The sequence below is a fragment of the Phacochoerus africanus genome, chromosome 4 (genome assembly GCF_016906955.1).
Source record: "Phacochoerus africanus isolate WHEZ1 chromosome 4, ROS_Pafr_v1, whole genome shotgun sequence".
NCBI classification, from domain to species: Eukaryota; Metazoa; Chordata; class Mammalia; order Artiodactyla; family Suidae; genus Phacochoerus; species Phacochoerus africanus.
Genome location: NC_062547.1, coordinates 61,022,099 through 61,045,776, shown reverse-complemented (window position 1 = coordinate 61,045,776; position 23,678 = coordinate 61,022,099). Strand labels below are relative to the sequence as shown.

Below are 23,678 nucleotides of genomic sequence, written 5' to 3'. Positions count from 1 at the left end.
CAAATACCACGAGAGAGCTACACTCCCCAGGGCAGCTGCAGATGGGGAGGATTTAGGGGCAGCCAAGAATAGAGCTGGTCAAGCCAGAGATTCCTGACTCTTTCCTCACACCAGCCCATCCTAGCCTCACCCACCCTGTTCTCCCTGTGGTGAAGGAATCAGTGGGGCATAGTGGGGGTGGGGGAGGGGGAGGAAGACCGAACAGCATGGGGAAAGGCAAGTAGAACCTTCAGTGTTCTGGGGACAGGGGGGGGGGGCCTTCAGGGAGCAGGCCTGATATAATGGGGGAGGTATCAGCAGGGGCTTGCTGAGGGGCCTGAGGGAGTCAACAGGGCCCCCACTGGACAGACAGTGCCACTGATTCTGAGTTCCTTAATACTTAAAAGGTTACCCAGCTTTTCAGAGTGCAGATTGGTTCTCAAGACCATTATAGGCGTTCCCCTTGTGGCTCAGTGGAAACAAACCTGACGAGTATCCATGAGGATGTGGGTTCGATCCCTGGCCTCCCTCAGTGGGTTAAGGATCCAGCGTTTCTGTGAGCTATGGTGTAGGTCACAGATGAAGCTTGGATCTGGCGTTGCTGCGGCTGTGGCATAGGCTGGCAGCTGCAGCTCCGATTCAACCCTTAGCCTGGGAACCTCCATATGCCACAGGTGAAGCCCTTAAAAAAAAAAAAAAAAAAAAGAGAGAAAGAGAGACCATTGTAGTCTGGGAGCTATACACACGCGCGCGCACACACACACACCTCTCTTGGGGCCCTGCCTCCACCCACAGTCCATATCTGGTCCTTACAGGTCCAGGGAGGAAGAAAAGCTGCTTCAGCCTCCTGCCAGCCAAGTGGTAGCCCAGTGGGACTGAAGGGGACAGGCCTTTTGGTGGTACCTCATCAGGGAGACCCCTGAACCCCAGGGTGAGTGAACCCCAAACTCAAGTCACCTTTGGGGGTGGGGGCTCCCAGGAGTTGGATAGAAAAGCTGGTGACTTAAGAAAAATGCCAACCTTTGAAATAATGCTAATAATATAGTAATTATTATTATTGTAATGAGTATGCTTTCTAGACCCCCGCCCCCCCGAGAGTCACTGTCCACTTTCTCTGATCACTGGTGGTTGGGAACCTGCTCAGAGAGGCTCAGTGATCCACCCAGTGTCACACAGCCAGAAGTGGGGAGATGAACCAGGTTGGAAGGGCAGTGACTGCCACCATCCAGATCCTGTGGCCTCACTCCCTGGAGACAGCCCTCAGGGAGCAGCTCCTTTGCTTCTTTCTCCTGTGAACACTGACATTCTGGGGTCAGCAGTGAGCTGTCAGTGGGGCTGTGGAGAAGACAAAGGTGCCAGTCCCAGACATGTGGGGTCATTTATTCAATCAACAAAGACTAAGCAGTTATGGTGTGCCAGGCCCTGGCCTGGGCACTGGGAACACAGCAAGGACCCTCATGATGTGTGCTGAGGGGAAAAGAAAATACGGAGATGTATTAAAGAATGATGGGAGTTGGAAGTTCCTGTTGTGGCTCAGCAGTAATGAGCCCAGCTAGTATCCATGAGAAGGTGGGTTCAATCCCTGGTCTTGCTCAATGGGTTAAGGATCCAGTATTGCCATGAGCTGTGGTGTAGGTCGCAGACATGGCTCAGATCCCATGTTGCTGTGTCTGTGTCTGCGGTGTAGGCCGGCAGCGGTAGCTCCAATTCAACCCCTGGCCTGGGAACTTCCATATGCTGCAGGTAAGGCCCTAAAAAGCCAAAAGAAAAAAAAAAAGATTGGGGGGATAGGGGAGGCTCCTAGAGCTGGGCAGAGTGGCTGCCCAGGCAGCTGACATGAGCTGAGACCTCAAGGAGGAGGAGTAGCTGGCCAGGCGAGAGCTGGGAGAACAGTATATCAGACAGAGGGAACAGAATGTGCAAAGATCCTGAGGCACAAACAATGCTTGGTAGGGAGCAAAGGCAGGGAGGTCTGCAGGCAGGAGCTGAGATAAAGGAGTGAACTGCAGAACAATAGGGAGCCTGGAGGGTGTGTGAACAGGAGAGAGACATTATCTGATTTCTGATGTTCAAAAGCCCTGTGGCTGCAGTGGAGAGCAGGGATTATAGGGGCAGGAGCAGAAGTGACAGAAGGGCGGAGGGAAGGCCAAGGAGGCATCTTAGTAGTCAGATGGGCTGAGTGAGACCAGGGTGAGGCCTCAAGAATGGAGAAAAGCGGGCAGATTCTGGGACTGAGGTGGGCATGGAGAATGAACTGTTTGTGGCCAGCCTGACGCTGAGAGACCATGGGGAAAGAAGGAGGGATTTGTTGTGCCTGGGGGAATCTAGGAAGGCATCCTGGAGGAGGTGTTCTCATTCTTTGTGCTAGGTCCGGAAGGGTGAGTAGGGGTTTGCCCATGGCCAGCTGGAGCCATGCCCAGGTTCTAATTGTGCAGATGCTGTGAGGGCCATGGGGAGCCACTTGGAATTAGGAATAACATGATCATATTTTAGCAAGGAAATATTTCTGTGGGGGGCCTGGCAGAGACTGGACTGGAGCTGGAGAAGCCAGGAAGGTGCTTTTGAAATGGTCCAGGTCATTATCAAGCCAGTAGCAACTAGGAGCATCGGGTGAGCACTCATAGTATGCCTGGCACAGTTCATGGGGATTAGCTCCTTAGGCCCTTGCACTGCCCTTGGACAGCCCTCATGAGGCTCAGAGAGAGATGGTCCCTTGTCCATGACTGCTGTATAATTTCCAGGGGCTGCCATAACAAATGACCACAACCTGGGTGACTTCAAACAACAGAAATGTATTCACTCATGTGTCGGAAGCCAGCAGTCCTAAATCCAGGTGTCAGCAGGGCTATATTCCCTTTGGAGGCTCTGGGAGAGGTCTCTTCCAGCTTCTGGTGGCTCCAGATAATCTTTGGCCTGTGGCTGCATCACTCCAGTCTCTGCTTCTGTCTTCATGTGGTCTCCTGCCCTGTGTGTCTGTCTGTGTCTTCACAAAGTGGTCTTCATATAAGAACACATCATTGGAGGAGTTCCCGTTGTGGCTCAGTGGGTTAAGAACCTGACATAGCATCTGTGAGGATGCGGTTTGATCCCTGGCCTCACTCAGTGGGTTAAGGATCCAGCGTTGCAGCTGCAGCTCTGATTCGACCCCTAGCCTGGGAACTTCCACGTGCGGTCCTAAATTAAAAAAAAAAGGAACACGTCATTGGATAAGAGCCCACCCCAATCCAGTATGACCTCATCGTGATTTAACTACATCTGCAAAGACCAAGAATGCAGTCAGACAAGGTCACATTCTGAGGTCTTGGAGGGACTGGAATGGGGGGGGGTTACTGTTCAGACTGGTACATGCAGTAGCATGCTGTGCCTCAGAATCAAGCCATTGCCCCAGGGCTTGTGCCAAGGCAGGGGCTGCAAGGATGGAAACTGGAGCAAATTTAAGGGTGAGGATGGACAGGCCTGAGGGCCCCTTGGCCGAGGGGGTCTCTGGGGAGGAAGAGTTAGTCTGGAGCCTTCCAGCCCTCCCTTGGGGTGGGCAGGAGGCTAGTGTCTGGAGTGGGGATGCCACTGCCTGCTGAGTGAACAAGACAGCACCAGGGCAGGTCCCCTGGAAGATGTGGCAGGGGCTCCCAGACCTTGGCTGTTTGTGAGAAATCCGTGCTTATGAAAGAGCCTATACCCTGCCTCCGTGTCACCCCCCAGGCTCCCACCTCCTCCCCCAGAGGGATCAGGGGGCTGCTCATGGCAAAGACCAGGGGGTGCGAGACAGAGTCCCCTCCCCCGCACCCTCCCCACCCCGGCCTCATTTCTCCTGCGAACCATCAGCAAGGGCCAGCTATATTTATTCATTGATTTATTCTTTTCTTGCCCACCAGCCTGAAGCCATGAGCTTGGGAGATTTAGTGGGTCTTTGTGTGTCACCACAGTATTCCCCACCTCAGGTGCAAGCTCTGCATACAGGAAGTGTCGAATAAATGTTGATAGAATCAATGGAGTTTCTCCAGGTCCCAGAATCCTGGAGAGCCCAGGAACAAGCCCTTTGGGACACCTGCCCCAGCTCCCCTGGACCTTCCTGTCCCCTTCCTGCCCCAACAAATTCATAGGACACTAGAAAGCTTAACCCTCCACAACCTCCGCTCTGCTCAGAGTCACCCCACGCCCTACCTTGGGACCGCTGCCTGCCTCTGTGACTCATCCCATGCCATTTACTCCTTCACTCTGGACACTGGTCTCCCTCCTCTTCCTTCAACACACCCTCCTCCATTCCACCTAGCGCCTTTGCCCTTGTGGTGCCCTCTACCAGGAGCACCCTTCTCCTGCTCTTCCAGGGCTGGCCCCTCCGCCCCTTTCAAATGTTCCTTCTGAGAGGCCTCCTCTGACCACCCTCATTAAAGTCTCCCCCATTTTTTTTTTCTTTTTAGGGCCACACCTGTGGCATATGGAGGTTCCCATGCTAGAGGTCGAATCGGAGCTGCAGCTGCTGGCCTACACCACAGCCACAGCAACTTGGGATCCGAGCTGTGTCTGACCTACACCACAGCTCACTGCAATGCTGGATCCTTAACCCACTGAACGAGGCCAGGGATCGAACCTGCAACCCATGGTTCCCAGTCGGATTTGTTTCTGCTGCGCCGCAACGGGAATGCCCATTCCTATTTTTCTTGACATCATTTGACCTTTTTCCATTGCTTTTGTGTGGAGCCCTTACCAGTCCTTTATGTGAGAGGGTTGTTCCCCTCCTCTAGAAGGTCGGCTCTAAGAAAAGCAGGTTTGTCTCTGCCTCAGACTCTGCATCCTCAGCCCCAGACTTAGAGAAGGAGCTTGAACTTCAGCTGGGTTGCCCTCAGGACTCACACCAGGAAGCGGACAACAGAATGTGAATGAATGAATAAATGAAAATGAATGGGTGGGAGTTCCTGCTGTGGCTCAAGGGGATCAGTGGTGTCTCTGGAGCCCTGGGACTCAGGTTCCATCCCCTGCCTGGCACAACGGATTGAGGATCCAGCATTGCCGCAGCTGCAGTGTAGGTTGCAACTGCAGCTTGAATCTGATCCCTGGCCTGGGAACTCCATATGCTGCAGGGTGGCTAAAAAAGAAAAAGAAGAAAAGAAAAGAAAAAAGAAAAAGAATAAAAGAGAATGAATGAATGCCATCCCACACTCACAGGATATTTAGGGTTCCAACTCCTTCCACATAGTTATCAATTAGACCCAAGATGGGGCTGATTTATGTGGTTGCATGGCTTGGGGGTGAGGGGGGAGGTGACCAGTCTTCCCCAGCTCAGGTCACTGCCTCTTGGTCCTTTAGTTCCTGTGAGCTTCTCCCAGGACTCCCACCACAGACCCATGGTGAACTTGTGGCTCAGTCCTCAGGCCCCTGGAGGAAGGGCTTTGTATTTAGCCTCCACCCCCTGGACACCTCTGTAGTCCTTTTCCTGGGATGTGAGTCCTGAGGACATCCCAGTTGAAGTTCATTTGCATGCTCCTCGGGTCCCTTCCAGCCGTCTGTGGGCTGATGAGAGGTTCTGGCTGAAATGGGGACTGAGGTATACCTTGCCCAGGCCCCACCTTCATCCACCCTGACCCCTGTTCACCACTGCCAGCCTTGTCTCAGAGGGGTAAGGTTCAAGCAGAAAGCAGGGTCAACTTGGACAGGTGATCGGTCACCAGATTGACTATCCTAAAATGGCACTTTGAAGGAGGTTTCTGACACCTCAATGCAGATGAGCCCAAAAGGGAAAGAGAGAACTTTCCATAGAGAGAAGGTGGTTGCAGAGCCTGGGGGGCCCGGCTGGGGTGGGACAGCTGGAGAGGCCTCTGTGGGCTGTGGCCGATGCTATTGTGAATTTCTGGACATTTCCATGTTGGACTTGAATTCAGAAAGCATCTGATGCTGCAGGGATCCATAGCAATCTGTGCAGGCCAAGGTCAGTCTGTAGGCAAGGTAAGAAGGCTTCTTGTGGGGCAAGGACCTATCTGGGACCAGGCTCAGGCTGTCAGGGGCCAGGGCATTGAATGCAATGTAGAGATGTATGCTGGATCCCCAGGGAGGTGTGGGTGGCTCCATTCCTGCTGTGCTTTAGAAAGAGTGCCCCCCCCCTGCCACCGCCCCCCCTCCCCCCCCATGGCTCAGGCAAGGGAACAGCATTTGCAAAGGCCTGGAGGTGGGAAGAAGTGAGAGGAGACTGGGGAGGCCTGGGGTGGTGGGAGGCTGGTGAGTGGATGGGGGAATGCAGGAGAGATGGAGTATGGTTGAGAATGCATCTTTTTAGGGTCCCCACTGCCCCGTTCCCAGAGCCCCTGTGGACACAGCAGAGCATGGGTGGTCCCCAGGCCTCCGCTTCCCAACTATCACAGACCTGCACACTTACCATGGCGAGGCCATCCTCAGGGTATTCCCAACAGGCTGGAATAAAGAACAGGCTCTTGAGAGGAGAAAACAGCCATCACCTGGCTCTGCTCAGCCTCACTACCATCACTGGTCTATGGGCCCACCCCCTACCCAAACAGCTGTCCACTCATTCATTCATTCAGCCTGGCTATTTTCTGGGCACCACAGAAGAAATAAAACAGTTCAGCTGCCCTCAGGCAGTGATGAGCAATCGGATGTTCCTGACCTGGTCTAAATCTCAGGGCCAGGAAGAAAACAGATGGGGGGGGCGCGTGCTGGGAGAGAGATTGAAGGAGCTTCTGCCCCCATGAGCCCCCAGGCTGGGGAGGACAGAGCCAGACTCAGTCACCTTAGTGATAGCATGACAGTGTGGGGACAGAATGAGGCTGAGGTAGTGACTGCCAGACTCAGTCACCTTAGTGACAGGATGACAGTGTGGGGACAGGATGATGCTGAGGTATTGACTGTCCAGGAAAGGAGGAAGTAAGTGCTCCCCACTTTCCAGTCCCCAAGGCTTCTCTGAGCTGCCACTAACATTCAAGGGACACCACTTAGGGGATCCCCCCAAAGGGGGTCCTGCTGTCATCCCACCCTGGCATTGGTTTGGGAGAAAAGGACTGAGGGAGGAGGCTAACTCTGAGTGGGCTCTCTCGTTCCCCAAACGGCTTTTATCCCATGCACCCCCTGCACCGCAGAAACCCCCACTTGCAGTTCTTAGGCGCTCTCCACTTGCCAACATCCTATTTGCTCTCCCCAAAGCTTCCCCCACAAGGAGCAGACGGTCGATGAGGTCATTTCACAAAGAAAGAAACCAGTCACTTTGCAAAGTTGTCCCCTCAGCAAGTGCGTGATGTGATCTGCCCCCAGGTGCGCAGAGGGTGAGAGATGGCTGGAGTTTGGGGACCTGATTTTGGAAAAGGTGTGGTTAGGAGTTCCCAAATGTTGTCACTTCGCTAAAGTCCTCTCCCTCGCGCGGGGCAGCTGGGCGAGTTTGAGGACCAGCCTCGCGTTGGGGGGCGAAGGGGCCGGGAATGAGGGATCTTTAAATGGAGGCGGGGCTTGCGGGGTCGCCGGGGGCGGGGCCAACCCGTGCTTGGCCAATCGACTGCGCCGCCGGCGTCGCACCGCCCCCTCCTCTCCCGTCCCGGGCGGGCGCTCGCCCCCCTGCCGGGCCCGTGAACAGGGCGGCAGGGGATGCGCCAACTGCCGCCACCCCCGGCCCCACCGCCCCGGGGCCCCGTGCCCGCCCGCTGCTGTCCGCCCCGCCCGCGACCCCGGCCGCGGCCCCCGACTGGGGGTCTGCGGCCGCTCGGGACCCTCTTTCCTGCAGCCTTGTCCGCCCTTCCGAGCCGAGTCTCGCAGGTACGGAGCATGATGGGCAGGGGCACCCAGGAAGGGATGCATGTCCCGGAGTGAGATGCGGCTTGGAGCAGGGACCGGGAGGGAGGGGGAGGGTTTCCGTGGGGTTCGCAACCCAAGGGACACGGGAATGGGGGCAATGTGTATATATGCATTGCCCGAGTGGGTAAAGATTCATGGACCCTGATCCTGGAGGGGGAAGGTACTGGGTTCACTTTGGCAGGGGGCAGAGTAGTGAGTCTCCAAACTCCATAGATACCGTGGGGAAGCTCTTGGGGAAGAGGCAGTGGCCCAGGACTGACTAGAGAATGGGAGGAAGGAGATCCCTCACTACTGGTCCCTGTATCCAGCATTTAGGGACAGGGTGGCAGGGATCGGAAAGCCAGGTTCTGGGGGTCTCCCTGGACAGAGGTTCTGTACCCAGCACAGCGCACTGCTCCAGCTGTCCTGGAGGGTGGGGCTGCAAATGTGAATGTTGGAGGCTGGGGAGTTGGATCAGAGTGGAGGGCACCCGTGGAGGCAGCCATGGGGAGAGCAGGCTAGAGCAAGCTAAGTGCACCGTGCTGGCTGCTGCCAGGTTCCTGATGGGTGGTGATGGAGGGAATGCTTAGGGAATGGAGCAGTCAGCCAGGGACTTACTGCACCCACTCTCAGGCAGCCCATGGGGTGGGAGGGTGAATGAATCCTGTCTGCCCTGCAGGGATAGGGCCCCAGGGGTGCTGGTTGGGGGAGTGTCTTGGGGGTCCTTCCCCATACTCCACAGGGACACACAACCCACAACTCACCCACACATCCTGGAAGGTTCTGCCATGTGCTGCTCTGGCTATGGTTCCTGGGAGCAGCAGGGTGGACGTTTTGCCCCAAGGAGGCTCTGCCTTGGAGACTGATGAGCAGGGGACACCTTCTGGACTACCTCTGAAGAAAGATCATGACATTGGGCAGTGGCACCACAACTGGCATACCCACGGTTCCATGCTAAGCATTTTCCACATGTGCTCTCACTCAATTCTGACCACCAGCCCTGCTGGGTCTGCACTGAGATGCCCCTTTACCAAACAGGCAGCTGAGGAAGTGACAGTGACTTCATCCTAATTGGGATGCCCAAAGATCCCTCTGCAATCAGCCCATCATTTGTAAAAGAACTTACTCTTTTACAAGGCCTTTGGGGTCTGGCTATTTTCTTTCTCTTCCTATTGGATGGGAGAGTTTGGAGGGGCCAACCTCCTTGCTCCCTGCTGCCTGCACACCTTCCTCTGCTCTTCAGAAGCCCTCCTGGGTACTCCCAGCCCTGCTTGCCCCACACGTGTCCCACAGTATGTCTTGGGAGGGTGCAGAAGGTGGGGTTCTGCTCATCCCCTCACCCCAGCATTCAGGGAACAAAGGTCATGTGCCCCAAACATGTGAGATAATTTTGGCAATTCCAGGGGTCCTCAAAACCAAATGCAGCTTGCAGGGTGTTTCTTATTTTTTAGGGGAACTCCTTGGAGAGCCCAGAGCCTTCATCTAGAAAAATACACCCTTTCATGACATCTAAATCTTGGCTGGGGTTTCATAGGGAAACCTGGGAATTTCTGAGGGTCCCAGGGACCCCAGTTTTAGGCCCAGGTTGCAGTGAGGGAGGGGAAGGGAGGTGGGTGTCTCTTGTCCCCAGGGTCCTCTCTGGTCCTGCCCAGTCTTTTTTTTTTTTTTTGTCTTTTTGCTATTTCTTTGGGCCGCTCCCGCGGCATATGGAGTTTCCCAGGCTAGGGGTCCAATCGGAGCTGTAGCCACTGGCCTATGCCAGAGCCACAGCAACACGGGATCCGAGCCGCGTCTGCAACCTACACCACAGCTCACGGCAACGCCAGATCGTTAACCCACTGAGCAAGGCCAGGGATCGAACCCGCAACCTCATGGTTCCTAGTCGGATTCGTTAACCACTGCGCCACGACGGGAACTCCCTGCCCAGTCTTTAGAAATGGGCTGCCCCCTTCTCCTGTGGGATCTCAGGCAGGCCACTCTGTCTTTCCACTTCCTATGAGGTGGTGGCCGGGGTCAGACCCTCACCAAGCCTGTGTGTTGAGCTCTGTGGTCCCTCAAGAGCAGGGTCAGGCCGGCTCCCTTTCCAAATGGCCACTCGTCAAGAGGGACCCAGGCAGATCTTGCCACCCAGCACCCCCAGGCTGCACTAAGTTAGTCTCTACCCTTTCTGGCTGTGTGGCTTTGGGCAGCATATGGAACCTCTCTGAGCTTGTCTCCCATCTGTAAAATGGGAGAAAGAATGCCACTTGCCTGGCTGAGTGGCAGTAGGGATTAAATGCGATAAATCTGATCAAGGAAGGTCTTGGCCCGCAATACGCACTAGGTACATATTAACATGTTGGGCACCAGGAAGGCCCTCCACGCCTCCGCCCTCCTGAAAGCCACCTGCTGCCTGTCTGCATGTCCCCCCACCCCCTCCCTGCCTAGGGCACCCTGGGACACGGCTGCCAGGCAAGGAGGAGCATGGCGGACATGCGGCCATATTTGGCCTGTGTGTTAGGTGGCTGAGTCACATCCCCAAATTGCATCTTCATCGGTGCATTTCGGAAGGTCGTTTGCAGCACCCCCACCCGCTCCCAGTCCTGTCTGCCAGGTCACCGCCTCTCCTGCCTGTGCTCCCTAAGCCCTGGGCTGGGACCTTGCGTACCTGCAGGAGGGAAAGTGGGAGGGCTGCTTGTGGTTTCCTTGTCTCTTGGGCAAGGGCAGGGTCTGGGGCCGCTGTGGGTGTCCTGGTGGCAAGCTCTTAGCCCCGCCTTGCAGCTGATGGCCCTTCAGGTGGCAGGCCGGGGGCTCTAGCTCAGGAGGAGTGTGGCACCTGAATGTGAGGATGAAGAAAGATCAGGGCCAAGGTCGGCCTTATAAACTGTGAAGTGCTGGGTCTGCAGGAGACCAGCCCATATAAAATGTGATGGACTGGGCCCCCTTGAGGCCAACTTATAAACTATGAAGTGTCAGGTCACAGGTGGCTATGACCTGGCTGGTGTGATGGATGGGATTGGGACATGTTATAGACTCCTGTTTCTTGTGGTCTTACTGTGTGCTGGTACCCTCATCTGGGGACATGTAGTGAGTGGGACAGATACTGTCTGGGGGCACTGAACAGGAGGACAGGTGGTCTTGCAATGCATGCGGTGGTGCCCTGGCCAAGGTCACTTGTGTCCTGTCTGGCAACATGGTTCATCGTGGCATGTCCTGATGTGATACTTTCTGAGTCTGTCACCCACCAGAGCATGGCTTCAAGGCCAGAGAGGGGTCCTGTCTGTGCACGTAGCCTCTTCTCCTGGGTCCCCAGCACATGCTGGGTTGGCCTGTACAAAGGGGACAACACTAGGCCCACATCCTGCCTGGCTTGTCAGGAGACTCCCACAGGCAGGCTGGTCCAGAATCTGCCTTGTAAGGAGATGGTCCCTTCACTGCCTGGTGACTCAGTTTCCCCATCTGTACAGTAGGCCAAATCCCAGGAACCCCCCTCTTGGGGTATTATGAGGATTAAGGAGAAAATCTGGGTGAAAGACAGAGGCTGAGGTTCAGTCCATGTTTGGTACGCATGGGCTGGGGCAGCAGCCGGGGCTCCATGCAAGGTGGGGGGTGAGGTTGTGGGCTGGGTTGGGGGAAGGTCGGGTCTGGCAAATGAACACCCAGGAGATCAGACTCCAGGCAGCTTCATCATGTGCATGTCATGGTTTTCAAGGTCCTTGCTCTTGCATGTGACGCCACGGGACACGGCCCTGTGCAGGAGCAGAATTCGAGGATGTTTGGGCCAATCAGCCAGTCTGCTCCTTGGTAGCGAAACTGAGTCTGGCCGGAGATCCTATGACTGAGCCAAGCATGTCTCCCAAGGCCCTGTAGCATCCATTCTGGGATCTTAAGAGTTCAATTCTGGATCTCTGCTTTGGTCCTGGGATCTTTTTGGAGATCACAGGCCTCCCTCCATCCAAGTAGAAGAGAGCCGAGGGTCTCATAGCCACAGCCACAGTCCCTGCTCCCCAGCCATACCCTGTGACTGCATAAGTGTGTTCAGGCCTTTGAGCAACTCTACGGGAGGAACTGGAGACTCACTAGAATGAAGTTAACTTGTCCAAGAGCCTGAAGGTCAGAAGGAGACAAGCCTGGATTGGAACCACCTCCTCCTGGCTGCTCACTTACATGGGCTTTAGTCCTCCCAGGCCAACCAGGGAGCAGATTCCATCTTGAAGCATTCAGAAGTGTTTACTGAGTGTCCCCTGTATGCTAGGCATTGTTCTAGATACTTAGAGATACAGAAAGTCAGTGGGCAAAGGTCTGGTAGGAGGGTGTTCCAGGCAGAGGGCACAGCAGGTGCAAAGACCCTGAGGCAGGACCAGGCTTTTTTCTTTTTCCTTTTCTTGGCTGTGCCTGCAGCATTTGAAAGTTTCTGTTCTAGGGACTGAACTCATGCCACGGCAGCGACCTGAGGTGCTGTGGTGACAATGCCAGGTCCTTAACCCACTGTGCCACAGGGGAACTCTGAGCTAGGACCAAGCTTATTGGGATCTGGTAGTGAGGAGGCCAGAGTGGCTGGAAGGGAATGACTCTGGGAAAAGTAGGAAGGATAAGGTGGGTGGGAGCTAGACCACGGAGGCCTCCTGGCCACGGTGAGGAATTGAGTTTTAATGCAGTGGCACCAGAGAGCCACAGGAAGGTTTTGAGCAGGGGAAGGATGTAGGCTGACTTGAAGGTTTCTGGAGTGGCCAATCTGTATGTCAACTGCAATGGGTTCATGGCCTCTCCAGCTTCAGAATGTTCTGCGGGTGGGTGATCCCTAGCCCTCTCGTTGGCTGGCAAGTCCCTGACGTGACTGTGTCCCCCATGCCCTGCAGGTCAGTGCGGGAGTTCAGTCACTGAGCCATGCCAGGCCCCGGGCGGCCAGCAGCAAGCCCAACCCCAGCACCCACATAGTCATGAACAGCCACAGACACAATGGCTGTGGGGGACGGCCGCTGGGTGGCGGGCTGGGTGCCTTGGCAAGAGACCCTCCAGACCCCGAGGCTGGCCACCCCCCGCAGCCTCCAAATGGCCCAGGCATCCAGGTGGTGGTGGCCAAGAATGAGCCAGCCCAGCCCTCGCCCAGCAGCCCCCGGGGGCAGCCCCAGGACCAGGAAGAGGAAGAAGATGAGGAGGAAGATGAGGCAGGCCAGCAGGGGGGCTCGGGGAAGCCCCCCAGCGTCGGCCACCGCCTGGGCCACCGGCGGGCACTCTTTGAGAAGCGGAAGCGCCTCAGTGACTACGCCCTCATCTTTGGCATGTTCGGCATTGTTGTCATGGTGACGGAGACTGAGCTGTCCTGGGGAGTCTACACCAAGGTAGGCATGGCCCTTCCCCCTGGAACCCCAGGCAAGCCCTGCGGGGCTTGCCTGGCTTCCCCGAGGACCCTTGGGCATGGGCTCAGGGGCCACATCAGCCCTAGTAGCAGTGGGTGGGGGATGCTGAGGAGACCCCAGAGGTGGGAAGCTGAGGGCCCTGAGCTTCCTGCTGTGTCCATCCCCTGGGGGCAGCAGGGACCCCTGCAGCTGAGGGCAGAAGGCTCCACCCCGTTCTCTCTGCCCTGCACCACGGGGCTGCACCTTGGCTGAAGGTGGGGAGGGGGCTGCCTCCCAGATCAGGGTCCGGGGGGCGGGGGCAGGGACTGCGCAGAGGAGCAGGAAGAGCACTCCCCCTTTCCAGAGTGGTCAGGGCCAAGTTCTGAGCCTGGTTATCCGTTCCCAAGTGGATGTGAGGATGGAGAGAGATCAGAGCCGTGTCAGCCTGTAAACCGTGAAGCGCTATGTCTACATGAGGCCAGATTTTATAAACAGTAAAGTGCTGTACCCATGTGAGGCCAGGCCTTATAAACTGAAGTGCTTAGCCCACCTTGCTGTCAGCCCAGGCCTAAGGAGTAAGGATAGGAGCATCACTTCCTGAGCAAAGCAACCAGGTGGGGAGTCAGGAGGACTACCTGCCCCCACAACATCTCTTCTGCCCTATGCTCTCTCTTTGCCCAGGAGTCGCTGTACTCATTTGCACTCAAATGCCTCATCAGCCTCTCCACGGTCATCCTGCTGGGCCTGGTTGTCCTCTACCATGCCCGGGAGATCCAGGTCAGTGCTCAGTAGGGTGGGAGCAGCTCCCCTCCCCACATCCCAGGGCCCCACCCCACACCAGCCACCTGTGACCCCAGCCCTCTAAAACATAAAAGGATCAATAGAAGATTTATAGAAGAAAAAAAGACCTCCGTGGAGACACACCATTTAGATCAATCTAAATTTCCTTGGAACGCATGTCCTCGTTTTAATTTTCGTTGATTATTCGGTAAAGAAGATGAAAAGTGAAGGAGCAGGAAGTGGGCTGGGGTCCTGGTGCACAGGTGCATTTTTGCAACTCTGGGGTCTTCTGAGGTTTTGGAGCCAAGGGGTCCAGTGTTTGCAGCACCAGGCTCCTTTTCCTCTTCTATCCAACCCTGTGTTTGAAAGACGTATCGTGTGCCAGGGAGTTTGTTCTCCTGTTTCAGGGATTAATGAAAACCTAGTCAGCCCCTGGAGAGCTCAGCTCAGGGCTTGTCAGTCAGGCGTTACTGCAGTGGGTGCCAGGGCTTGGGGACACCAGAGTATATCAGATCTGGCTTCTGACTCTGCCCTTTGACTCCTGACCCTGGCCTTTGACTCCTGACCTCAAGGAACCACAGTTGGTAGGAGACGAGCACAGGAAAATCCTGCCTGGGTTACACTATATGTAGACCTATAAGGGGACAGCCAGGGTCTGGCACACAGGAGGGGTTTTCCATCTGGCTGGGAGTTAGGGTAGGGAGAAGTGATCCCTGAACTAGAACGAAGCCGTTCTGAAGGTATAGCTGGGGACGACAGTCTGGCTATTCCTTGAACGGTTAAACACGGAGTTGCCATATGACCCAGCAATTCCACTCCTAGGTATACATCCAAGAGAACCAACAACTTGTATCTACACAAAAACTTGCATACGTATGTTCATAACAGCATTAGTCACAATCGCCAAAAAAGTGGAAACAGTCCCAGGTCTATCACCTGCTGTACAGATAAACAAAAAGTAGTCCATCCATAGCATGGAATGTTATTCAACCAAATGAAAAACAAATGAAGCACTGTATGTTTGTAGCACCACAACCGAGTGGCTTAAACAACAGAAATGTATTCTCTCACAGTTCTGGCGGTTGGAAGTCCAAGATCAGGTCCTGGCAGGATTGTTTTCTCCTGAGGCCTCTCTCTCCTTGGCTTGCAGACAGCTGCCTTTGCACTGTATCCTCACACGGCCTTTGCTCTTTGCATACACATCCCAAGTGTCTCTTCCTTTTCTTATAAAGACACCGGTCCTGTAGGATGGGGGCCTTACTCTTATGACCTTAATTACCTCTTTATAGGCCCTATCTCCAAAACAGTCATATTGAGGGCTAGGATTTCTACAGATGAATTTTGAGGGGACACAGTTCCATTGATAATACCCCACCCTCTGGCCTGCCTCCCAAATACACATCCTTCTCCCATGCAAAATGCATTCATCCCATCCCAACAGCCCACAGAGTCTTAACTCATTCCAGCACCAACTCTAAAGTCCAAAGTCTAATTTAAATATCATCTAAATTGAGAGTTTTCTTGTAGCACAGCAGATGAAGGATCTGGTGTTGGTAACTGCAGCGGCGGGTTCAATCCCTGGCCCAGGAACTTACACATGCTGCAGGTGTGGCCAAAAAGCAGATGAATTAATATCATTGCAATCCAGGAGCTGCTGTGAGGTTCAGTGAGTTAAGGATCTGGTGTTGTCACTGCATTGGTTCGGGTTGCTACAATGACACAGGTTCGACCCTGGCCCAAGAACCTCTGCATGTTGCAGGCATGGCCAAATAAATAAATGTCATCTTAATCCAACATGGGTGAGATTTGAAGTATGATACCTCCTGAGACAAAATTCCCCACTGTCCGTGAACCAGACAAGTTGTGTGCTTCCAAAATACAATGGTGGGACAAGCATAGGATAGTCCTCTCAGTTTCAAAAGGGATAAATATGAAAGAAGAAAGGGGCGACAGGTCCTAAGCTTGTCTCAGACCTAGCTAGGCAAATTCCATTAGATCTGAAGGCTGGAGAATGATCATCCTTGGCCAAACGCCCCACCTTCCAGGCCCACTGGGGTGGCAGCATTGCCCCCTCGGCCCTAGGTGGTGGTCTTTTGTGACTGCCTTCTTTCACTCAACATAGTGTTTTTTTTCTTTCTTTCTTTCTTTCTTTTTTGTCTTTTTGCAATTTCTTGGGCCGCTCCCACAGCATATGGAGGTTCCCAGGTGAGGGGTCAAATTGGAGCTGTAGCTGCTGTCCTGCGCCAGAGCCACGGCAACGCGGAATCCGAGCCGTGCCCGCAACCTACACCACAGCTCATGGCAATGCCAGATCCTTAACCCACTGAGCAAGGCCAGGGATCAAACCCGCAACCTCATGGTTCCTAGTCGGATTAACCACTGAGCCGCAACGGAAACTCCTCAACATAGTGTTTTCAAGGTTCATCCACATTGTAGCCTGTGCCAGGTCCTCTTTATGGCTGAGTAATGTTCCATTGTGTGCAGGGACCACATTTTGTTCATCCATTCATGGACTGATGGACATTTGGGTTGTTTCCACTTTGGGCAACTGTGAACAGTACTCCTGTGATTGAGCACATACAAGGATGTGTTTAAATGTCTGTTTTTTTAAAAAATTGTTTTTAATTTAATTATTATTATTATTATTTAATTTTAGGGCCCCACCTGCAGCATATGGAAGTTCCCAGACTAGGGCTGGAGTCGGAGCTGCAGCTCCTGGCCTGTGCCACAGCCACAGCAATGCCAGATCCGAGCCGCGTCTGCGACCTATGCGCAGCTTGTGGCAATACCAGATCCTTAACCCATTGAGGCCAGGGATCGAACCCAAATTCTCAAGGATACTAGTCTGGTTCTTAACCCACTGAGCCACAACGTAAACTCCTGAACAGCTATTTTCATCTCTCTTGCCCAGATACCTAGGAATGGGAAGGCTGGGTCATTGGTAACTCTGCCTTTGACTTGTGCCATGTTTGGTTTGAATCTGACCCTGAGAACTCAGGAGTTTCGCCTAAGAGGCCATGTTTCTTGTAAAAGCCAATGGGGTCTGGGGTCTGGGTTCCGGGGTCTCACTCTGGGGCCTGGGCACGTGTCTCAGACCCACCATGTCCATCCCACCTGACTTCCACAGCTGTTCATGGTGGACAACGGGGCGGACGACTGGCGCATCGCCATGACTTGTGAGCGCGTCTTCCTCATCTCTCTGGAGCTGGCTGTGTGCGCCATCCACCCGGTGCCCGGCCACTACCGCTTCACGTGGACAGCGCGTCTGGCCTTCACGTACGCGCCGTCGGCAGCCGAAGCCGACGTGGACGTGCTGCTGTCTGTGCCCATGTTCCTGCGTCTCTACCTGCTGGGCCGCGTCATGCTGCTGCACAGCAAGATCTTCACCGACGCCTCCAGCCGCAGCATCGGCGCTCTCAACAAGATCACCTTCAACACACGCTTCGTCATGAAGACGCTCATGACCATCTGCCCGGGCACCGTGCTCCTCGTCTTCAGCATCTCCTCCTGGATCATTGCCGCCTGGACCGTGCGGGTCTGCGAGAGGTGCGCCCCGGCTCCCCTGCCTCCTGATCCCAGTGCCCTTCATGCCCACCCATGACACAGCTCTCCGACCCCATGACCCCTGACCCTGGTGAACCCCACACTCACCCATGACTTCAGAGATCCAGGGCTGCCCCAGCCAGCACTCCATCCCCATAACCCCTGACCCTGGTGCCCCAACACCGCCCCGTTCCTGGCCCTCAGTATATCCCTCATGTGCAGCTTTCTCATCCCTGGGACTCCAGCCCTATGTCCACCGTCACCCCTAGTCCCAGCCCCATCCCCAACCCACACCCCTTTAGGACCCCATCCCTTCCCCCCCCCACCCCCTCCGCTAGGGCCCCTCCACTGGCCCGACTTCTGACCTCTAGCCCAGGGTGGTGGAGGCAGCAGGAAGAGGGACCCCCTCCATCTGCCCGTCTCCCCCACAATTTAACCTGCTTTCCTTCTCCCCTCTGCCCGCCCCGCCGGACTGTAGGGAAAACATGTGAGTCCTACCCTCAGCCGAGCTGTGTGTGCAGAGCTGCCAGTTGTCCTGCCCGCCAGGAATTTAAGATCAGCTGCCATAAGGGGAGGGAGTGGGGAGGTGAGGCGGTGCCGGGGGGACTGGCCCTGAACCCACGGTTCCATGTCCCAGTGCAGCCAGGCAGGTTGGTCTGGGGTCAAGCCCAGGGTGGCAGAAGGCAGGTTCTTGACATCCCGAGCCATTGTCTTCAGGGTGGGGGATGGGAGGGGAAGGGGAAGTGCTTAGCTCTGGTGCCTTGTTGGGGCAGCTGGCCCCAGGGGCCTCCAACAGCTCCTTTGGAGAGTTAAATGGGTCTGGGGTAAATGAAAACTGTCCTCTGCTTTTAAAACCTCTGTATGGGGTTTTGTTCTGAACAGCCTTGCAAGGTGCTGGAAACTGTGGCTCTGGGGGGCAAAGGACACCCCTAAGGGCCCAACCCAGGGGGTTCCAGGAGAAAGAGTGGCCCCACCAGACCTCTCAGGGCATGGGGGTGCCTTGTCTGGGAGTGGGTCTCTCCTGCTTCGTGCCTCGCTAAGCCTCGTGGGGCTTCCTGGGGTGGTCCCTGGGTGGACCTGCCCTCTGAACTCCAGTCCTTACCCCTTCAAGCACCCCTTCTATGGCCCCTGCCTCAACCTGATGTGGGGTTCACAGGGGACAGGGCCCAGCTCTTCCTGTCATCAAGGCTGACCATCTGAGGATCACACAAGGGCTCCTTGGCCCCCCCGATGCGCCCCCCATGCTAGTTCCCACAGACTTTGGGCCTGGGATCTGGGAAGTGAGAGAGGATGCCCCTCATCAGGCATCCCTGAGGGCCAGGCTGGGTCATTTCAGGGAGGCCTGGAGAGGATGGGGGACGGGGCAGGGCCGGGGAGCAGCCAATCCTAAATTCTGAGCCCTGTGACACTGCTTGACGCCCCCTCGCCTGCGTCGCTCCACCCCTACAGCTCTGTCCTACCCCACCTCCTGCATGCCCCCCACTCCTTGGTCCTGGGTGGTCCCCTTAGCAACCCACCGTAGCTCCAGCCAGGCCGGGAGCCTCCCCCACCCATGGCTGATGGCTGGTGGATTCCCCTCTCCTCCTGGTGGATTCTCCTCTCCTCCTGCCTCCTGAGCGTGGGGTGCTGGGTCTCCTGAAAGAGGAAGTCTGGTGCAAGTAAAAGATGGGATTCAGCCCCTGGTCCCCCTCATCCAGTAGGCAGCCTGGAAGCCCTGGTGGGGCAGGGACTGTCAAACCCCAGACCTACTGCAAAGCCCTTCATCCCTCCTTTCCACCTTTTGGGTTTCAATTTCCTCCCCATCCTGAACCCCTGCCCCTAACCCATCTGCCTGGACCAGCCCTCCTCCCCACCCCACCCTGCCCTGCCCCTGTGGCCTAGGAAGGAGGGGGTAAGCTGGGAAGGGCTCCCTGACCTCCCTGAGGTGGAAGGGCTTTGCGGGTGGCGGCTGGGCTGGAGCAGAACCTCAAACCACCCCCAGACCCAGAGAACCAATTCCTCAGCCCCTAAGCCTGGGCTGACCATAGGTGGAACCAGTTCATAACCTGTGTGGCCAGGGTCCCAGGACCAGGTGTGATCAGGACAAAATCATGTCCTTTTACAAGCCCTTGGGGTCTGTCCCCTTACAAAACAGAAGCTGAGTCCCAAGCCTCTCCCCAGTGCCAAGCAAGCTGCCTCTTCCCTCCCGATCCCCAGAACCCCAGGCCCAAGTTTGGGGTGATGGGTACTGCCCTCCACATAGTGACTTCCCTTCTACTCCTGAGTCCCAGGGTGTGGTCCTCCAGCTTCATCTCCCCCATAGAGTCCTCCTTGCTCTTCCAGGCCTTGCTCACTGGGGAAGTTCTTCCTAGTGTCTGACCCGATTCCTTGCCTTTACTTCCTGCCGCTTTTGGCGCCCGTGGCCACCCGTGTTCGTATCTGTCTGTGTGTCTGTCTTTGGGAGGAGGATCGTGTGCACATGCATGGACACGTGGACGCACCCTCATGTCACCCCTGGGCCCCTCTCTGCCCCCAAATCAGCAGCTTGGGGGTCAGGCAAAAGGAGAAGGTTGGAAGGGGTGCTGGGGAGGAAATGTGGGTGCCCTTTGCCCTACGGCACCCTCAGGAGGACCACAGGGCTGGCCCGGGCACTAACCATACCCCCACCCCACCCTACAGTGGCACCTTGGTCACTGCAAGCTCCCCAAATGATCAGCTTCCTGCAAGCAAGGCCCCCATGCAGCCTGGCAGACCCAGGGCCCTGCCTTCCTAGTGCTGTCCCAGGGGTGTGATTAAGGCAGAGGGACCAGAGTGGACTGACTGGAGCCTCTTCTGGCTTCCTTTCCAGGTACCACGACAAGCAGGAAGTGACCAGCAACTTCCTGGGGGCCATGTGGCTCATCTCCATCACTTTCCTCTCCATTGGCTACGGTGACATGGTGCCCCACACCTACTGCGGGAAGGGCGTATGCCTGCTTACTGGTATCATGGTAAGGGCGAGGGCCCTTGCACACCCCCAGATGATGGGGAGCTCACTCCATCTTGAGCACTCAGTGTCAGCCCATCCCTCCGTCACCCTGCTCCTTCCCTCTGATGTGACAGGGAATGCACACCCTCACCATTTCCCAAAGCCCATAGCTGTCTTCCCTCTTAGCCTCTTATCCCCTCCTATCTGCTTCCCCCCTCTATTTTCCATTTTTTTAGGGCTGCCCCTGAGGCATGTGGAAGTTCCTAGGCTAGGGGTTGATTCAGAGCTGCAGCAGCCGGCCTATGCCACAGCCACAGCCATGCCAGATCTAAGCCACATCTGTGACCTACACCACAGTTCACAGCAATGCCAGATCCTTAACCCACTGAGTGAGACCAGGGTTTGAACCTGCATCTTCATGGTTACCAGTCAGGTTCATTACCACTGAGCCATGACAGGAACTCCTTGTCCACTCTTATTTGGACATAAGCTGGGGGTCAGTGTCCTCCTCAGGCCCCCACCAGGGACACCTCACTTCTTCTAGCCAAGCTGACATGGCCCCTCCTTTGGTTAAAAGACATGATGCACATTTGCTTATGTTATTTTGCAAGAATAAAAGGGGAAAAAATGAAAGATCAGCCACAATCCACTCCCCCCACTGCCACCCCCAACAAAAGAACTTTACAAAGGAACAAAGAAAAAGCATTCAGATAAAAACCCAGAAACCCCGCAGCAAAACAGAAAAGCCATGTTCTCTTCTCTGGGATACGACTCCTCCAGAGAATTAGTTCTGTGTTTAGCCCACCGCTTGCTCCCTGCCATCGCCTGTGGCACATGCAGGATGGCCACACCCAGGGATGTTTCCTCTCTCCCCATCACCGCACAGCCAGGCATCACATGAAGCCACATCTTGGTCTTTTTAGCTACTTTCTGTTTCTAATTCTTCTGTTAGCTCTCTCCTCATCCATCCAAGTATGTCTCCTCCCAGACACTGCCCCATGAACTCACCCCCTTCTAATATCTTATAAAGCACATTTGCTCATTCTTGAGCTTCAAGGCATCGCAGCATGGCCTTGCTGGATGTGGCATCTGTGCTGTTGTGTGGATTCACTGGCTGATCTCTTTCCTGGCTGCATAGTATTCCACGTGGACATTTCCAGTATGTTTCTTTACAGTTGACAAGGGTTTTCTTTTTCGTATAATCACATCTTGGTTTTATTTTTTTTTATTAGAGATAGTTGATTTACAGTGTTGTGTCAATTTCTGCTGTATAGCACAGTCACCTAGTCATATATGTACATTCTTTTTCATACTATCATCTTTCATGTTCTACCCCAAGAGATTGGACATAGTTCCCTGTGCTGTACAGCAGGGCAACAAGACAAGGCTTTTTTTTTTTTTTTTCTGGTTTTTAGGACTGCACCCGCAGCATATGGAGGTTCCCAGGCTAGGGGTCGAATCGGAGCTGCAGCTGCCTGCAAATGCCTTCACCTTCACCATAGCAATGCAGGATCCAAGCTGCATCTGCAACCTGCACCACAGCTCATGGCAACGCTGGATCTTTAACCCACTGAGCAAGGCCAGGGATCGAACCTGCGTCCTCATGGATGCTAGTCAGATTTGTTAACTGCTGAGCCATGGTGGGAACTCTAAGACAAGGCTTTTCTTGAACGCAGACTCCCGGGTCCTCTCAAAACCCTCATCTTGGCCAGGAACACTTAATCGGGTTTCTTCGGGGTGACTTTATGCCCATCCCACCTGGGTTGGTTAAATGGTGTCCCCAGCCCTTGTCCACCCTTCCCACATAAATGTTTCCATCCATCTATAAGAAAAACTAGCCACTTCCCTGGCCCCCAGAGGCCAAGCCCAGGTCTCTTCCTTCCTCCCATTCCATATGCTGTAGCCACAGGAGGAAGTAGCAGGCTGGTGAGGTGCCAGAGAGAGCTTCAGCGCAGGCAGAGAGCCACCTTCTGGCCCCCCTCAGCAGCCCTTGCTACCTGTTCCCTCGCTACTCCTGGGGCTGACGACACCTGGATGTTCTGGGCTCCTCAGCTCCCAATTCTCAGTGGCAGAACCCCCGTCTTCCCTCCCTCCTCCTGCATCACTTTCTGCTGCCCCCCACCCCGTCTCTCAGCCTTGCCCTTCCCCCTGGGTCCTCATTCCTGCCCTTCTGTCTCTCAGGTGGCCCCAAATGGACCAGCAAGTCCTCTCTGGCCTCCTTCCCTAGCCAGGGCACTGGCTGCCATTCAGGACATACTGGGGAGGGTGGTTGCTAAGAGCAGGGAGCCCATCACGGGGGAGACGTCCTATCCTTTTACCTCCCGCTACTGGGACCTCTCCAAATGCCCTCACCACAGGCAATTGGCCTGACCCTTCTTTCTTGCCACCGTTCTCACCCTGCCAGCTGAATCCCCATTACTAACAGCAACATATCAGCCACGTCTCTGTCCCCAGACCCCAAAGCCTGGATGGAAATGCCTTCAGTTCTCCTACCTCCATGGGCAGTGGCCCCAAATGCAGATCCTGCGTGTTTCTTGCCCCGTTGCTTATCTTGGAGCCTCACTTTCCCCCCTCTGCCCAGTGGGGATAAGAGTGGTCCTCTCTCCCGGGGTTGTCAGGAATGATATGAACTAATCAGTGGCACAGGCTCCCTGGACATTCGGTGGATGTCAAGCCGGTGGGGCTGGGAGTCAATGAACTCAGCAGGTAGGCTCTGCCACTGCTGCAGGCTTGGAGGACAAAGGTCGGGGGGCGGGGGGAACCAGGCAGGCTTCCTGGAGGAGGAAGGGTGTCCTATTTGTGACCCATATGGGATGGACCCTTATGTACACCTTGCCCTCTTTATTTAGGGGGCTGGCTGCACGGCGCTCGTGGTGGCTGTGGTGGCCCGGAAGCTGGAGCTCACCAAGGCAGAGAAACACGTGCACAACTTCATGATGGACACTCAGCTCACCAAGCGGGTAAGGACACCGGCCCCCATCACAGCCACCTCGCCTCCTGGTCATCAAGGGCAGACCCTTCCCACCTCACTTCTCACATATGGTATGTGCCCAGCCAGCCCTGGGCTGTGCTACTGTGAGAACACCCATGAGTCGTGCACAGAGACATGGCGATGGACACAGGTTTCCACTTCTGTGCCCAGTCACAGCCAGTCGTGGGCCACTCAGCAGGAGGCAGGGGTTCCGTGGCCAGGCAGCCAGGTGCAGCTTACAAACTACATGATCTCTGCAGGATGGTTTTTTTTTTTTTTTTTGTATTTTGTCTTTTTTGTCTTTTTGTCTGTTGTTGTTGTTGTTGTTGCTATTTCTTGGGCCGCTCCCGGGGCATATGGAGATTCCCAGGCT

The 23,678-nt window shown here is 55.2% G+C and overlaps 1 protein-coding gene across 6 annotated transcripts in view; it reads left to right on the top strand.

The window, feature by feature from the left end:
* The first annotated feature begins 881 nt into the window (after positions 1-881).
* The window catches only part of KCNN1 (potassium calcium-activated channel subfamily N member 1), a 34,322-nt gene continuing 11,525 nt past the window's right edge, over positions 882-23,678 (top strand). For 2 of the 6 annotated variants that reach the window (XM_047776575.1, XM_047776574.1), the window contains exons 1-6: positions 7,517-7,728; positions 12,585-13,067; positions 13,746-13,841; positions 16,972-17,390; positions 20,215-20,356; positions 23,184-23,294. In XM_047776575.1, coding sequence (XP_047632531.1) covers positions 7,561-7,728; positions 12,585-13,067; positions 13,746-13,841; positions 16,972-17,390; positions 20,215-20,356; positions 23,184-23,294 — 1,419 coding nt within the window. In that variant the 5' untranslated portion in view covers positions 7,517-7,560. Of the gene's footprint in view, positions 911-7,516; positions 7,729-12,584; positions 13,068-13,745; positions 13,842-16,971; positions 17,391-20,214; positions 20,357-23,183; positions 23,295-23,678 lie in introns of those variants that run through there. The other 4 variants (XM_047776580.1, XM_047776577.1, XM_047776578.1 and 1 more) reach the window with 4 other exon arrangements.